The 17,778-nt window shown below is 37.2% G+C and overlaps 2 protein-coding genes across 2 annotated transcripts in view; both read right to left on the bottom strand.

Annotated features, from left to right (window-relative positions):
• Window positions 1–1,122: 1,122 nt before the first annotated feature.
• Window positions 1,123–16,142, bottom strand: LOC111328752 (BOS complex subunit ncln). The gene is made up of 18 exons (XM_022933248.2): window positions 15,849–16,142; window positions 14,881–15,074; window positions 13,266–13,410; window positions 8,165–8,259; window positions 7,499–7,582; window positions 7,113–7,186; window positions 6,670–6,699; window positions 6,463–6,551; window positions 5,923–6,047; window positions 5,206–5,217; window positions 4,592–4,776; window positions 4,063–4,150; window positions 3,391–3,429; window positions 2,760–2,867; window positions 2,499–2,554; window positions 2,148–2,201; window positions 1,702–1,780; window positions 1,123–1,370 (listed from the first exon to the last, which is right to left on the bottom strand). Exons 1-18 carry the CDS (start codon window positions 16,021–16,023, stop codon window positions 1,305–1,307), a joined length of 1,698 nt encoding a protein of 565 aa, XP_022788983.2. The 5' UTR covers window positions 16,024–16,142; the 3' UTR covers window positions 1,123–1,304.
• Window positions 16,143–17,451: 1,309 nt separating this feature from the next.
• Window positions 17,452–17,778, bottom strand: part of LOC111328779 (RIIa domain-containing protein 1) — a 2,438-nt gene continuing 2,111 nt past the window's right edge. The window contains exon 4 of the mRNA XM_022933281.2: window positions 17,452–17,778. This exon is cut by the window's right edge and continues 90 nt beyond it. The gene's annotated coding sequence lies outside the window, so the exon portion shown is untranslated.

Here is a 17,778-nt window from a genome sequence, read left to right as displayed (position 1 = left end):
CAATAATGATAACGATTTTCTATATTATTAAGACGATTTTAATACATTTTTATCCTAGGTTTTAGTTTCATTGCACGACCCCATAAGCGGCAACGCTTTAATCGCCACCGTGTTGAAATAAAAGTTGTTGTATTGTATTGTATCGGTGGTTAGTTTTGACTTAATTTGTACAATGAAGTAACCAACACGTTACAAGATGTAAATCAAACAAAGATGTTACTTCAAGTAGCTTAGCAATAATTTCATTCATGTATTTGTTACAATTCAATATAATATATAGCCGCATAAACCCAATCGTTCACGCTTAAATAAAAATGAGCTCGATCGTGATAATAACTTACCATTTACTTTATTGTATGGTGGGGGATGGTAAAGAAAACAGGAAAGTGGACATAAGGGGGAACATGTCTTTTAAAAACAAGCTAGAACTTTCTATTAGCTTCATGGGAGTTTGTAACCAATGTTGTAACCCCTGGTATAGTCAAGCATCTGAGATGAGAGCATCGTTCATACAGAAAGTAAACGTTCTTTGCATAGGAACCAAGTAGCCCAAACACTACTGCAGCTTACTTTTTGTTATTTATTTATTTCTTTTACTAATACTTGCCCTCCATCTATGCGATGATTCTTGGCAAGAAATACCCACCCATCCCACCCCAGGATGGGACCGACATCCATCACACAGTAATCTCGCGCGCGGGAAATTAACGTCTCCTGCCCCTAACCCTGCAGGAAACGGGACCTCCATTTATTCGGCCCTATCCGAGAAGACTAGAAAATCTAACAATTTCTTGATGTTATGGAAAGGTAGCACATTCTTCTCAATTATTTTAAGACCCTGAGTGTTGGTCCGGCCGGGGCTCGAACCCTCGATCTCCCGCACTAAAGTCCAGCGCTCTATCCATTGAGCTAACCGGGAGGCGGTTGTTGCCGTAGAAGTAGATGACAAGACATACCAAAGTGGTAAACTGATATTTTTTTTATCACTTTATAGAAAAGGTAAAGGTTCTTTTGTTTTACTTGCAAATTTTGTAACTTAATGGTATGGCAGGACTCTTTTTCGATCCATGGCCACACTCAACATGCCTAAACGCCAATTTGAAAAGAGAACGTAGATACGACTTTGATTGGAATGTTTTAATGTCTTTCCAATGCTGTAAAAACAGGGAAGTAAAAAACAATACAATACAATGCTACAAGGATTTCTTGATCTCCAATCAATAGCATGAAACAAGACATGTATCTGACATAGTCCATTCATGAAAAAAGACAGGCTCTTATATCTCCAGTCCTGCTTACTTTGTTCAAGGTTGTTTGGCCTTCATATTTGACACTGGTCTCGGAAGAATTTCAGTTAAAATATTGAAGTTCTGTTCATAAAAAAAGCAAAAGAGTTGATATTAGGTAAAACTTTTATCAATAGATACTCAGTTTGAAAGACCTGAGTGGGGTGGTTTTACAGTGGAGAGCACATGTACACCTTAATCACAAAAGTGATCTACAATTTGATATTACAATGTTCATGATGGTGCTGTGGAGTGAAGGTCATCAGGGCCCAGAGACCAGCTTTTGACAATTACAGTCATCAACACTTTCTCTCAAATAATCAATCTGAGTAACTGGATGAAACATCTTAGATCAGACTGTGTAATTACAGTAGAGGTATCTTTGAGTGATGAAAATTTTAAATTAATTACATACCGCAAGAGCAAGATAGAACATTCCCAGATATGATGCAATGCCAAGTGCTAGAAACAAGTCAAAGACGGCTGGCTTCACCCTGAAAAAGACAACAGGCATGCACTAAGAATAATATATGAATTGTGACAGGTAATTCCAATTGAATTGGCCAAAATACAACAATTCCTTAAACAAAAATAATTAATTGAGGAAACACCTTTTTTAAATAATAAAATCCAGAAAGTTCTTGTGGAACAAAACTTCTTAATGTAATTGTTTTCATACGACTCAAAAGAAACTTATTTGAAGCACAATTCAGTTGTCATGTTCCAAACCTACAAAAAAACACCAGTCCATCATTTTCGATACATATTTGCTCAAGAAGTTCTCCATTAATGATCTTTCATAGATTTGCATTGGGTGAATCAACAATGCACAGTGACTATCTTTCAAGTCCCATTTCTTACCTGTATGCAAACATCTTTGTGTCTGGCCGATCATAGAAGACAAACTCAGGGTCCCTTAAAAAACATGCATACAGTATGTAACAATATTCATAACACTGGTTTAAAAAGTCTACAATATTTGAGAGTTTTCTAAAATGCTAATGTATGGCAAACAAAATAATAGCAAACATATATTTTTCTTGGTCTCAAACACAGCAACCTATAAGAGAGCATTGAACTCAATCGCACATGCATATGGCTAACATGATAAATATAGTGAATTTCTGCAAATGAGGTTAAGTGCTTCTAATCTTAGTTTGTGATGTGCAAATGTCACATCACACTTCCATTCACTGTTACAAAACTCCCCACCTTTTATCAGCTTTTGCTGTGAATCTCTTAACATCTTTGACAAATTTTGAGAAAGTCTGTAAATATTAGTAAACACACATTATTAAACAAATTATCTGCTAGCGTTTCGTCAAAAATACACCAATTCTACATTAAAATAAGTCTTGGGCATTTTTCATCTCCTCAATAGTAAGCTCAATGATGACTTTAATCCCCACTTTTTTGCCATTATGTCATTTTCAACATTATTTCAATGCACACAAGAGGCAAGATCATTATTACCTGTTCTAATCCAGTAAGAAATGGGTGGTCTTTATGGAACAGCTGAGCAGCTCGTGCTTGGGATCCAAGATAGTCCATCCATGTTTTCACAAAATGTGAATCTACAGCCTGTTGAAATTAAAAATGGAGTAAAAATAATTATTTTGGTCAAAAGAAAACAAACATTTTATAGTACAATGAATAAAGTATGAAAGTTTCTAAAGAAACTGTGGTGCTGCATTGGTGAGGGTAACAAGGTAATTTGGTTCTATAAACTAAGTTGAAATTGTAAATTGGCCACCATAAAGAGTTGAAAAGCAGACGTTTCGAGCGTTAGCCCTTCATCAGAGCGAATGGAGGAACTGTGGGTTGTGTGTGGTTTATATACAGAAATAAATCCTGTTAGCTTCATGGGCTAAGCTAGGTTACAAGTACATGTGGCTCAAAACTAGAATAAGAAGAACACTGATTGAGGAACTATTTATTTTACTGCATCATACAAGCTTAGTCCACAAGATTCCAAAGCAAGTACAAAAGTAGCAGGCTTATCACAACTTTGTTTGCACAGGAACAGAGAAAATAAGAATGGGTGTATTCTACAGGATATTTTCAGACTGGAGTGTAACTGACTTTAAACTAATTGTCAACTCACCATTGAAGCACTGAACACTCTCATATTCTTAGAGAAACCCTGCAAATAAGAATACAAAATACAGCTGTTGAAACTAACCACTTCATAAGGCTATACATGAACAGTTGACTTCATTGCCTGAAGAACACGTACTCTGGCAAAATGAAGTTGAAAGGTTGGGTCTCATCAGAGCTGAAAACAATGTGAGACCAATGATGATACTACAGTACACATTTCTTGTTTATCCACCACCATTAATGACCACAACCTTTTTAACAACAATAATACAAATACATCTTGAACGTTTAGATTATGCTTAACAGGAAAGAAGCAGCAATGAAGAAACACAAACATTGTCACTTGAAACAAATGTTACACATCATGTGCCAATTTAATGAAAATCCGAGAGAAAAGAAGCGAAACATCAACTGCAGTTCCCTCATGTTTCCCTCAGTATAAAATTAATATGTAAAAGGAAATGGCAAACTGCCAACAAAACCAAAATGGCTTGAGAGCATTCTGTAATCAACTCCCAGCCTACCCAAGAAAAACACAAAACTCACACTTGCTTCAAGCAACAGAGATCAAGATAAACTTCTGCAGTTACAGGTACGAGTACATGTATGTGAGTGAACCTAATTTTTAAAATGGCCTTACTCTTTTGTGACCATAATTTATCCACAAGGAGCTCACCTTTGTTGTTAAATTAAAAACATGTCTAGCCAGAACTTCAGCAATATACTCTACATTACGATTTAATTTCCCATCATTCTCAGACGATCTAAAATAAAAATAGGAAAAGTGATCACATGTGTGGCAATATTCAGTGTGGCAATATTCAGTTTGCAATAAAAAAAAAATAAAAAAAAAAAAGCAAAACAAGAGCTGTAATCTAAAAGTGCTGTCAGTATCAAACAGTGGGGTTCTTTTTTGAAAATAATAAAAATATGCAAATTACGAGTCAGCATCACATTGCATCTAGTGGAACATAATGCATTGTTGAAAGCCGAAGTAATATTACCGAGTGTCCAGGGAATAGTAAGAGGTAAATGGAGCTAATGGCAGCAGTTGCACAGTTGTTACTTAAAATTTAAAATGTGTATTTGGGTTTATGTAGGCCTCATGTTTTTTGTGAACTGATAACAAATGAAAGGAAACAACAACAACAACAAAAAAAATGCAAATAAAAGACAAGAAAATGATAGTATTTACTGCATCTCACCTAACATCAAAGATTGATGATCTTCCTAAAACTTGTGGGTCAGCCAGGTGAGATAATGTACCAGCTGGAAGACGCTGTGTGTGCAGAGAAAATCTTTCATGTTCCCACGACAATGTCTCCTCTGCCAAGTTAATTTTCTTGTGGACCATAGTAAAATTAAGGTCCTTAAAAATTTCTTCTGCTACCTAAAAGAATGAATGAACATAATTCAAATTCATTCATGAATTGAATTAAAGAGAATCAAAAGTTGTTATCATTAGTTAGATTCTACACCTACATTTGCAAAAAGGGTGGGGACAATAACAGCCCTCTAGTGGCTGTTTTGGTTGCCATGACAAGTGGGGAAAAAAAATTTGAAGACAATGTTTAAAGCACAGCACTCAGCAGTCACATACCAAAAGAAAACATTTTAGTGCTTGTGGTCTAATGATATCTAAAGTGAGATAAACTAAATGCATTAAGTATAATTGAAAATCCCAGAAAGTGTCTTTCTCCGTTTCTGAGTTTTTTATCTCTTTCTTATTTATGGTAAACATTTTTACAATTTTAGTTGTCAAATATATACTTTGAAAGACTTTGTTATAATTATCAGAATGAGTTGAAAATGGACTTACCATTTTAAATTCCTATTGGGTTGAAGAAAAAGATGTAAAAAATTAATAAACGATGTCTTTACTCTCAAAAATTAGAGCCCAGATAGAAAAACAATTCTGGAGCTGATAATGACCCTCTACAATGGAGACATACATACATACATAGGTTAATTGACCACTCCCCATAGGGGCTTTTCAGGGCCAATTCCCACCCATCCCACCTAGGGGAGGACATCCACCACACAGTAATTTAGTGCATGGGAAATTAACGTCTCCTACCCCAAACCCTGCAGGAGACGGAGCCTACGGTTTATTCGTCCTTATCCAAGAAGACTAGAATATCTATCCATTTCTTGATTTTAGGAAGGTAGCAAATTCTCCTCATTTTTTTTTAAGACCATGAGTATTGGTCCGAAATATTTAGACCTGAATCTCTGAAACTTTGGATGCACTCTAGGTGTTGTCTTATTTCCAATTCTTCATGGTCGTTAACATTGAATAATTTTTATCAAACAGGTCCAATCATTTGTGCTTGTTCTCAAATGGTTTGAAAAAACAGAACTTCACTACAGTCTTTATGGCTATTAAAGTCATCCTTATTTTTTCTCACAGCTACAGCATATCCTTTAAGTTTGTATCTTGACTTTCTCCACAGGCTCGTCAAAGTATGGTACAAATCATCAAAAAAACTCAACAATACTACACACCAGCAAGTCTAAGAAGATATATTGAACATACCTCTACTAAGGCAAATGCAGGAGTTCCTTCTTTTGGAGGTTTGGAAACATGTAAAAACATATGATCTGTCTTCCCAATGCTATCCAGACATAACACATAGTCCACGTCACTGAGTACACTTGTTTCTGAGAAACAAAAATCATTGACTTGTAAATGAATTGTCCAGAAGAAGGTGGTTTGACTCTGACCTCAAAGTGGTTAACATCTAATATCTCCTTATATTTCACCCTTTAATCGCACATTAAGGTCACCAGAATAAGGGAAGTGATCACTAACTAAAGAAGCTCTTGATTATTAATTAAACTCTCCTTGTAATAATGATAGAATGTGTATGGAGAACAGTCTGGAGAATATACATGCGGATGTTAGGGTCTAAAGTGGGCATACCTACTACATGTACACATAAACCAATGTATGTACAGTACATACCATCCAATTGTGATTTTTTTAATGCTTCATTTTCTTCTCATTATTCCTAATTCTTGTATACATAATTATAAATGTGGTTGGTATTATACCTGTTTATGTCCATGTACCTACCTGGATTATCCAGATTGTCCTCCAGCCACCTTTTTGTCCCTTGATAATTAAACTTTCCTCCACCAGAGAGAAAGAACACCAAATTGTATCTTTACAATGTGAAGAGAATTTACATTAGGTGGTAAACCAAAAGGATAGACAACTTACTTCAGAAGCAAACTACACTGTGTACTTCTTCAAAACAGTACTCAGTAATCAAAAGCATACCTTGCTTGCATTCTAGGATCTGCATACAGCCTGAAAAATAACAGAGCATGAATCAAAGTTTGCCCAAGAGATGGAAACTCATATTGATTGTTGTTGTTTGATATGCTCTAGCATCCTGTTGACTGTCAAATTTTTTATTTCTCAGTTCACATTCTCTTCCACTTTCATGTAAAACTCATCCCAAGAGTGGCTTTTTCACTGCATGGGATACAGCTGTAACCATTGTAAGGTTTTACTAAAATTTTGAGGTACAGACTACATTTCTGCAGCTGTCAAATTTCAACAGCGTCTGGCATTAAGTGTTACAGTCAATTCCTTGTATTCAGTATTTATAGCTGTTTCATGATGCTGTGTGTTTTGCAATGAAAGGATATGCCATGATGCATCCTATTATTTTGATATTCTTTACATGAAGTTAAGTACAAATCAAATTTCTGACTGACCTTGAAAACAATCTTGCCAATTCTAGGAGAGCCACAACCCCACTACCATTATCATCTGATCCAAATGAAATACTCTAGAAAGGAAGACATTAAATACTGTAAAAGGTGACATAAAATATTGCCTACACTTTTTCATACACTTTAAAATATTGCATACAATTATATCAATCATCACTGCACTACAGGCCTCATCAGTTACCAGTCAAGGAACACCTATTGTTATAATAAATGTTTCCTGTCTATTGGTATGCAATAGTATGTTCATAACCTCTGTATGAAAACTCACGAATCACAAAATCATTACTAGGGTATTTCCTCTGAACAGCTTAATGACAGAGTTTAAGAGCCAGTCTTAATCATTTAATGCGAGTTTAAAATTGCCTTACCGGTGCTATACCAAAAGCATCATAGTGAGCTACAACAGCAATTGTGGGCAGTTGTTCATCAATTCCCATTCCTGACAACTTCCCCTAAAAACAACAACAGAAAAAAACTCACAAAACTAAGTATGAATTCCCAGCTGCAAGAGGCTAGGGCAACTGACCAAAATGTCCAAGGTCAAGTTCATTAAAAGTTTGTGTACTTCTTGTCCGATAAAATCAAAATAGAATCACTTTTTTCATAGAAATCAAAACATACCATGTTCTAAAAATATAAAATGAAGCAACCCATTGGTAAAAAATGCTAAAAAATGTTGCAAAGTTCTCTTCCACTCATGGCAATTCATCTGCACAAGAGTGGCTTTTGACAGAGCTTTTGTTCTCCTTTCTCATCTCGGCTCAGATAAGGCATGGTGTATAACCAAACTGAGTGCGATTCATGGAGAAAGGATTTTCAAAACACAAAATATTGACAATTCTCTAAATCAAGACTCCATAAGTGATTTGTTTTCAAAAACTTTTGAGTTGCCAAACTCAAGGAGCAGCTTATCTACAGGTACAGCTTACCTGTGAGTGCAGCTTAAACATTATTAAACACTGTAATTATATAGTGAATATAAAAAATGTACTATTCTCCATGTTAGCAATTCATAAAATAATCACAAATGGTACCTGTAAACTTGTAATAGCTGCATCTTTTATCTGTTTGGCTTCTCCAACATTCACAACCATTTGATACCCACTAGCTGAAGCAACTCCAAGTAAAGCTAAAATCATACAGTCAAGTAACATCAACATGAATTGGTGGTAAAAACTAAAGAAATTTCCAAATCATTGCTATCTAAACTTGATAAGAGCTGTAAACTGTAATGACCCAGACCCTGAGGTCTACAAGTATCAGTTAAGACTGATGAGACCTTGGTGTCCTCACAACCAGCCAGATGATCTGTGACGTCATTGCAGGGGCCTGGGGAAAGAAATTTTAATACCGTATCCCATAAACAAACGCGTGCGCCAATTCAATCTGTTTTTGAAGCATAGCGGTCGGTCGGACGCCATGCAGGAAAGTTTGCGACAAAGAAATGTTCTGAAAGACAGCTATTATTCTGAAAGGTGAAAATTTTACTCACTTGGATGGCTTCTGTGAGTCCAATGCTGGGATAGTATTCTCGACTCAGCGCTCGATTCTTTCCCGCAGAAGACTGTTTTAAAATTCATTTCCATCAGGGAGTACATTTTGACGACGTACTCAGTTTTATTGTGCGATGGTAATGTGCTTAAGAGACGTACACAAGCAAACTACCTAGCTCTGACGAGAGTCGGATCTTTCAAGACCAGATACTTTTCCTGGGGATTTCCATGGACGTTCGAGCTTGGTTGGTAAGTTGCCTGAAGGCCTCCATCAGCTGCTCGCTTCAAGGATGGAGTCTTTTGTAGCAGCTTCTTTCAACTGGCTCAATTTAGGCTCATTTTGACACATCAGTCCCACTGTAATCCGGTATGGTGGTTTTTCACTTGCCAAGATACATTCCTCCGTCCATTTGCCACTCGATTTCTGGTTGACTTCTGCTTCAATGATACAACTCTGCCTTCGAACCTTCCTCTCCAACTCTGGTAATGACATGACATGTAGACTCAAGGAATCTTTGGTCATGAAGATGAACAGAAATGAAATGAACAGACTTGCAGAGCTGTGTAGCACACAACTAATTTTTTAAACTGTAAAAATTCCAGATATTATTGTGGTACACAGTATCAGTTGGGTCATATACTATACCCAATTTATGTAAAATGTAGATTATAATTTTACAGGATTCTTTGTGAAAGGGTGCAAACTTGTGATAGGCATACATGCTACTTCCTAATTTTAAAAGGACTTTAATCATTTTTGAGCATGTTGCTATACACATTTTGTTTTGTTATTCTTATTGTGTAGTTCCAGTAACTAGCCATTATCCCCCCACCCCCTCCACAGAAGGTAAATGAAAATTCCTGGGGATCTCATTCTCAAAGACCAAAAATTATAAAAAAAAATTTGGGAGATTTTTCAGAATTTCTGGAGCGTGGGGTGCTTATAAAAAATCCCTTCCATGGGGGAGATATCAATATTTTATGGAGCTACACATTTTGTAGAAATATCCATAATCACCCTACAGACCGCTACCTCTATTGTTGCAAGGAAAGTAAAGCTGAAGACAACTTCCTGGTGGCTAAGTGTGTTAAACCAAAAAACCTTCCTGTGGATTAGATATAGATATTTTCTGGCACAATACAATCACTGTTGATGTGAACTAGTTTGAAAAAGGCAAATTTTACCTGCTGCAATTTTTGCAATTCGCAAACATAGTGTTTCAGGTGACTGAAACCATTCAAATTTTTACGCCCAGTGTTCCCAAGATTTTGTTTTGCAAACTCTCTGTGCTTTTCTATAGTGGGGGCTTTTCCACATAGTTCAGTCTCAAATTTTCTTTTTGGCAACTCTCTGCATCTAAAACTGTCCAAACTGGTTCTGGACAGATGATCTTCATGTCACCCAGTTGGCTCTGGTGCTCTGGAGCTTCTGGGATTAGATAAGTAGATTTGGCAGATGAACTGCCAGTAGATAACCTCCTTTCCTTACCATCCCCACAAGTGTGTCTTAGACTAGTAATTTTTATTTCTTGCCCAGTCAGTGGATGTTTAATTGTTTTAGCTCTTGAAGCTGTTTATAAACAGCATGACCACATTTTTTTTTGTCTCCTAGTCATCATTCCCCAACCAAAGGGCAACAGTCAAAACTGTGCTAAGTAAATTGTAAGGCTCAACTAGTTTCACTCTTACACTGGTTTCTGCGGTAAAATGATGAGACCATTTAAGCCACGGAAAACCATCTGTGTAATCCATTAGAATCAGACAATTGTTGGGTGTATTTATTACACTCTGAGTTCCAGGTTGGGCAAGAAACAATGAAATGTACTTTTCATTGTCAACATGGCCTACAACCACTTCTCCAAATTCATTAAATTCTGGACCAATTTGTCTCAGTAATTCTTGGTGGGTGTCATTCAGATTACCAAAAATCTCATCTTTACTTAAAATTGAATTGATGCCAATGGCCACTTCCAATTTTTTCCCCACTTGTTTCTTAGTGCATCTTGTGTTTCCTTTTGTCCAATCGCAAGGGACCTGACAATTCCACAAAAAAAATTCCAAAAATGCCGAGTGCTGTTTTTTCAAAAACACAAGGCATAACAACATCCTTGAAAAAAGAACCATTGTCAATTTCAAGGAGCCAGTTGCAAGAATTAGGTTTGTTCTTTTGAACTATTTCAGTGAACACTTGCCTCTGGTTATAGAAACCAGTGCTTGTTGAGGGCTCCGGAGAAAACAGTGCCTAAAGTTCTGGGTAGTGCAGGAAAAGTTCATCTCTGAACTTCAATAATTTGCTGTGAAAATCATGATTTCCATCAGTTCCTTGACGTAAAAAGTCCACAGGTGACAAAATTTTGGCAATCTTTGGTAAAACTAAATCCACAAGTTCTTCATCGTTCAGACAGTTCAGCACTTCACTGACCCTTTGCTTCCTGGAATAAGGATTACTCTCGTCGTCTAGAAATTTTTCTGCACATTGTCTTAATGAAACCTGTTTCCAAGAGGTTGACAAGCCATCCAGTTTGTGCTCCGGATAAAGACAAAGATGTTCGCTTAAATTCTTTTTGTTTTTCTAAAATTTACCACAGTTTTGAAATGGGCAATGAAGTCGAATTACTGACGCGGTGTGAAGCACATTTTCCTTTGCTCGACAAGACATCCAAACAAACAACAAAAATCAAAATAAAAACAATTAGCCGGCAAAAGAAACTACATGTTTAAAAGTACTTTAAATGCTGAATATCCCCGTGTCAAAAAGCCCGCGATAATGGAACTGACTTCAAGAGAGCAACGAAGGCTCGATCAAAACTTCTTTAAAATCAGCACATATAAAAAATAAAATCAACACATACACACCATTCCCAGAAACAAGGCAGCTTTAATGCGAATAACATTTACTGTTGATAAAGCAAATGCCCGATCCAGTACATAAGTATGAAATAAAAAAGCAAACTTCATACAAATTATGCATGAGTACATCGAACTTACGTTTGGATTGTCTGCAATGTTCATCGCGAAAAGCTGTCAAAGTATTTAACCACACAGACATGGAGTTTCTTTTCATGGCAGTACCTGCATTGTTCAAACTACCCATGACAAGTCTTCTCACTTGTTAGAGTGCAAAAGTAGTTAGCTACATCGACCTTGCATCACGCCAACCGACCGCCATGAAAACAGGTTGAATTGGTGCGCGCGTTGGTTAATGGGATACGGCATTAAAATTCTTTCCCCAGGCCCCCGCAATGACGTCACAGATCACCTGGAGTTAACTGTAATGACTCACTCTCAAGGTTTACAAGTATCAGTTGAGACTGACAAGACCTTCATATCCTTGCAACCAGTTAACTGTAATGACTCACTCTCGAGGTTTACTAGTATCAGTTGAGACTGATGAGACCTTCGTATCCTAGCAACCAGTTAACTGTAATGACTCACTCTCAAGGTTTACAAGTATCAGTTGAGACTGACGAGACCTTAGTGTCCTCACAACCAGTTAACAGTAATGACTCACTCTCAAGGTTTACAAGTATCAGTTGAAACTGACGAGACCTTCGTATCCTTGCAACCAGTTAACTATAATGACTCACTCTCAAGGTTTACAAGTATCAGTTGGGACTGATGAGACCTTGGTGTCCTCACAACCAGTTAACTGTAATGACTCACTCTCAAGGTTTACAAGTAACAGTTGAGATTGACGGGGCCTTGGTGTCCCCGCAACCAGTGTACTGAGCTTTGGGCTCAAGCCTTTGTTGTGTCTTTGAACAAGACACTTACCTTTCACAGTACCTCTTCTCCATTCAGGAGTACAAAATGCTAACAGCAAACACTTTAACAGTCTGGGAAACTTTGAGAGAATGGTTGTTCATCTTGTCGAGAGTATGGGGAATTAAACTCCATGAATTTTAATAAAATGCTGTATTGACACAGTAATAGTGGAGCTCGCAGCGCACACAGCAAAGCCCCATCATTATACAAAATGGTAGTAGTAACCAATCAAGCTGAAAAAATTGGACTTATGACTGTATGGGCGTCCGTACAAGGTGCTACTTTTAGCATGTGCGGTCAAATATACCATGGGTATGCCAACACCACAGTTTTGTCCAGTAGTCCAGTGGTCAGTGCACAGGGCTCTGAGTCGGACTACCTAGGTTCAAGTCCTGGCTGGGACAAGACGATGTTTTTTTTTGTTTTTTCCTTTTTTTCTTTTTCTTTTTAATAAATTTATTTAAAGCACTTTCGTTCGTTTACATAAAAAATAGAAATTAAGAAAAAAAAAATAGGAAAATAACAAAAAAGAGAAAAAGACACACACACACACACACACACACACACACAAAGCTATTACTGCAATACAGTTACCCAGTATATATAAGGCAAGGTGTTGTGCCCTTGAGACATTGCAGGGAAAAAAAATGCGAGCTCCACTTTTAGGCTGGGCTAAATCTATATATTAGACTAGCCTCGTGTCCAGGAAGGAGTAGCAAACGTCTTGTTATTCCGAGCTGCTGAAAACTATTGTAGCTTGGAAGGATTTAAACCTTCTGACTCCTACGCCATTCTACAAGTGGCTTTACTTTTTAACATACAACTCTTCCTGAATATCTTTTGCCTTTCATTTATAATAAGACAATTCTTTACATACCTTCAAATGCTGAACCAGCTTGATCACTGGTCACAGCTGTTTTGATATCATCATAAATTTCTGATAACTCTTTGTCTTCATAAGCAAAATATACAGCCACTGGAACCTCAACGGTTAATAGATCTCTCTCCAGCTGCTGCCACTCCTAAGACAAAGAGAGGGTGTCCAAAATACATACATGTTACTTCGTTAAACATTATTTTTGAGGGCACCAGCAACTCTACAAGATACATGTATTCTTGAGTAAGTTGAACTACTGAACATAGAATTTGTACATTCAGTTAAAGTGTCTATACGGCCAACAGGGTTTTCATAGTTTTGGTATGTATTTAACATGTAAAAAAGTACTCTTAAATAAAAATTGTCTTCTGATGAGTCTTCGCCCTGCACTCGAGCTTTAAACTTCCCGCTTTGGCCACACTCATTAAAGGTGACGGTGAGTTGGGGCAAAAAAGAGATTGGGTTCAGAATAGGTCGTGACGTCAAGTCAGGAACGCACCAAATCCCGCCAGTGGTTCATTTCACTGTTTTTTTTTTTCAGTAAAGTAAAGAGTTTTCGGCGACCTAAATATGCCTGATAGATGTGTTGTGAAAGTACTGCGTTTGTCAAGCAAAGTAACAAAACGATGCTCAGACGCTCCTGAAGTGACATCACTCATCACCAATCTTCCCTTACACGGTCGACTTCATTGGGCATGGCCGAAGCGGGAACTTTAAAGCTCGATTTTAGGGTGAAGAGGCATCAGAATCAAATTTTTTTTTTTGAGAATACTTTTTTACCGGTTAAAGAGATACTAAAACAATAAAAATCCTGTTGGTCATATAGACACTTTAAGTGAATTGTTTAAATGGCACTTAGCTCTCTCCCTACTATGTAGATAGCTTTATTAGATAACTTAGATCAATAACTTACAATGACTTTCACACTTCAAAGGAATTTGGAGTCAACACATTTTTCTTCTGCAAGTACATTTTATGAACAAAACCACAAAAATGAAAATTTTCTGTCTATCCCACCTACATTTATAACACAATACACAGCCTATTTGAGGCTATTGTTTATCTCCCCCTTCTTGCCTTAAACTCTTGAAGAAAGAAAACTTGTGCACAGCAAAAAAGGTGATTTCAATTTCAGACAAAGAACAAATAACTCGGTCAAAGTCTAATTCTTTCTTAGACAAAGTGTACAGGGTTGATAACCTCAGTAGAGAGCCCTCATATTTAAGAGTATTTCCAAGCATCAATACTTTATTCAGAAGAGAGATGCACTGATCATAACAGAACTTAAAAGGAGACAGATTTGTTTGGCAAGATGCCCTTCCTAACTCAGTCTTAAGGGGTATTAGCAGATGTTAACAACCAGGCAGGCCACCAATTAAACTACTTTTAGAATAGGCCATTTTACAGTTGTGTACTTAGTTGCCAAGCCTTTGATTTGGAGTGAGGCTGAAGGTGACCTTGTTGTGATAGAGACCTGTATCTAGTTAGCATGACAACAAAGTGATTTACATTTGAAAGGCAGTGAGGTTTGTATCATAACAAGGTCACCCCTAGCCTCACTCCCATTCAAAGGCTTGGCAACCAAGCACACAACTGTAAAAAGGACTATTCGTACCTCCAGCTGATCAAGGGAGGCCACAGATGTATTTTTTGGGAGCAGAATCAGTACTGCGCCTGCCCCAAAGGTTTGGACAGCATCCTTAAATCTGTCAATGGTGAGATCTGATAGCCTTGTCACCACACAACGTCTTGTTAACATGTCAGAGGTCAAGGGTCGTGCTTCCATGTTAACCAGTGAGCTGCGAGATCCTAGGATGAAAAAAGAGTTCATTAAGTTTAGATTTCCTTTAATTACTTGATGTAATTTACACTCCTTTAACAAGAGAAAAGAGTTCATTTTGTGACCTGTAATTAATTACCTGTGTAAAAATACCTGTTGTCTCATAGGTAGGAAGGTTAATAGAATTCAAGAACAAATAACACTGGTGTTTCAAAAAAACACAACCTCTTTCCACACAGACTTTCCCACCCTTACCATCTAAATACACAAAGTATTAGTAACAATAACTCTCCCCCTAACCCTTGTACCGCTAAAATTCCATTTTTTTTTTTTTTTACCTGAATGCCTCTCCAACCCATCACAAAGAAATATTAACATTTATTATCACCACAGAGACAGACATGCTGCGGAAGTAGGCAGTCATTTTATCTATAATCTATTTTACAAGACCTGCCCAAAATATTTTAATAGCAAACTGAGGTGGAATCATACGACCTTGGTATGGATTTGCTTGGGTCGTCTGAATCATATAATAGTTGTCCAAAGACTTAAAACTGAGAGAACTCTATTCATTCACATTCAAAATATATAATACTGTCACTTTCATACTATGTAATAAATTTATTTAAGATTTTTATCAAGAAAGCGTGGAACACGAGAAACGCGCATCAAAAATAGAACCGTAGAAGGGTAGTCTGTGAATAAATCCATCCACGGATTCTCTGTTCCTAGATTGTATTTCTTTAGAATGATTGATCTAATATTGTTTTTTTAATAATAATTTATTCTCGGTAAAGACTTACCGCTTTGAGTTTGGTGAAGGTCAAATTGTTGCATTCTGAATACGGGAAACTCGTGCGCAGCCATGACAGGTGAAACGGGGCCGCTCAGAAGGACTATTGGCACCACAAACAGAACTGATATGGAAACAGGAAAGTTCCTGAATAGCTCCAGAAAATCAGGTACATTCTCCCACATTTTTGTCACGGAAAATTTTCAAAAATGTTCAACCTAGCGAAGTATATTGCTGCCCGTAAGACTTCACAAAACCCGCTCACGAAATCTCGGACGCTCTCAAGGCGAACACGTGGTGTTACAAGTAAGCGGTTATCTTACTAGACCCAGACTCCCAAAAGTAAGCAATTATCTGGAGAAAGAGAGATTGGGGATGAACAAACAATAAACCTCTGGTGCGCTCCGTTCCACTGTCAAATACTCAGGAAATGGCAAGGGCATGAAGAAGAGTAGGGAGAAACTCGAGACGTGGCAGACCTTAAATACTTCAAATGAATAAAGGCTGATAGTTTCTAAAGAAACTGTTTGGGGCTGCGTTGGTGGGGGTAACGAAATAATTTGAATATATCAACAAAGTTGAAAATGGTAAATTGGCCACCGTTACGATTATAAAAGCTGACGTTTCGAGCGTTAGCCCTTTGTCAGAGCGAAGGGCTCCGACGAAGGGCTAACGCCTGAAACGTCAGCTTTTATAATCATAACGGTAGCCAATTTACCATTTCAACTTTGTTGATATACTTAAAAACTTCAAACAGTGTTAACACTGCTGCAGTTAGCCTCCATGAAGTCAGGAGAAGCAGCTGGTGGTGATCTAAGAGGATGGCCCAGGAGGTCCCCCCCAGATCTGTGAGGTTTTTCTTTTCTTCTGCTCTTTGTCTGACACCAAAATTCTGGCAGCTTGAGAATCATGTTACTACTCAACATGAACTGAGTATTTCCTAGCTCATTTAGGCTGTAAATAACAAAAAAAATTGTTTCAAAGCAAACTTTGGGCTCCCCTTATTAAAAAGAATTCCTGGATCTTTGTGTTCCTAGGCCCTGTGATCCAAGGCCAAGTCCACCTTCACTTTGGGTTTGTCAGAACCACAGGGTTCAAATCTTGTCAAAAAGCTGAAGAAATGATGTAAGAAATTCACCTCCAAAGCTTACACAATCCAGCTCGCCAAATTTTTTTAGTGTCTTAGAGCAAGCTGTTTCAGCCAATTAGACCATGTGCCATCTTGTAACCTTATAAAGGAAGGTTTATGAAATTCTCAACACTTTCCAGGTGTAAATACCTGAGACTTTTCCACAAATAGGAAAAGTGTTCCATGAAAAATGCATGCTAGGTTCCTGATATCATTCATATATAATAGCCAAAATTTTCTTCGTAAGATAGTTGACCATAGAAATTATACATAATAAGTTGTAACTACAAGTCCAATTGTGAAAATCAGCTTGGAGCACACCAATGAATCAAGGTAAAGGCATTATGTCTTATCTACCCACAATGGCTAAGGACCTGGAGAAAATTTCAACCAGCATGCATGCACCAGCCAAAATATAAAGTAAATATTTAACCTTAGTGTAGGTGTTTAAACAAGATCAAAATCACTAATGAACAATGAGGAATAAAGCTCAATAAGCAAGATTTATGTTCATTCATTACAGATGAAGAACCCTAGAAACAACACAAATAAAAAGAAATAAATAAAGGCAAATGTACAACAAACCAAATCATGACAAATGTGACAAAGTTATTTATCATTTTCTTTTACAAAGCACAAGTTATGCACACAAGTTATGCACACAAGTTCTGCGCACAAGTTTCAAGCAGCTGGGCTGCAGTATGAACTATTAGTAACTACTTATCACCATATCATTTCTCACTTTCATGGGCACAGACTATTCCACATGAGAAATGATTATCAAAACTTATTCTTAGTGCACCACATGATT

Source organism: Stylophora pistillata, chromosome 4 (genome assembly GCF_964205215.1).
Source record: "Stylophora pistillata chromosome 4, jaStyPist1.2, whole genome shotgun sequence".
In the NCBI taxonomy this organism is placed as follows: Eukaryota; Metazoa; Cnidaria; class Anthozoa; order Scleractinia; family Pocilloporidae; genus Stylophora; species Stylophora pistillata.
The sequence above is the reverse complement of the archived record's forward strand: the minus strand, read 5'-3'. Positions and strand labels throughout refer to the sequence as shown.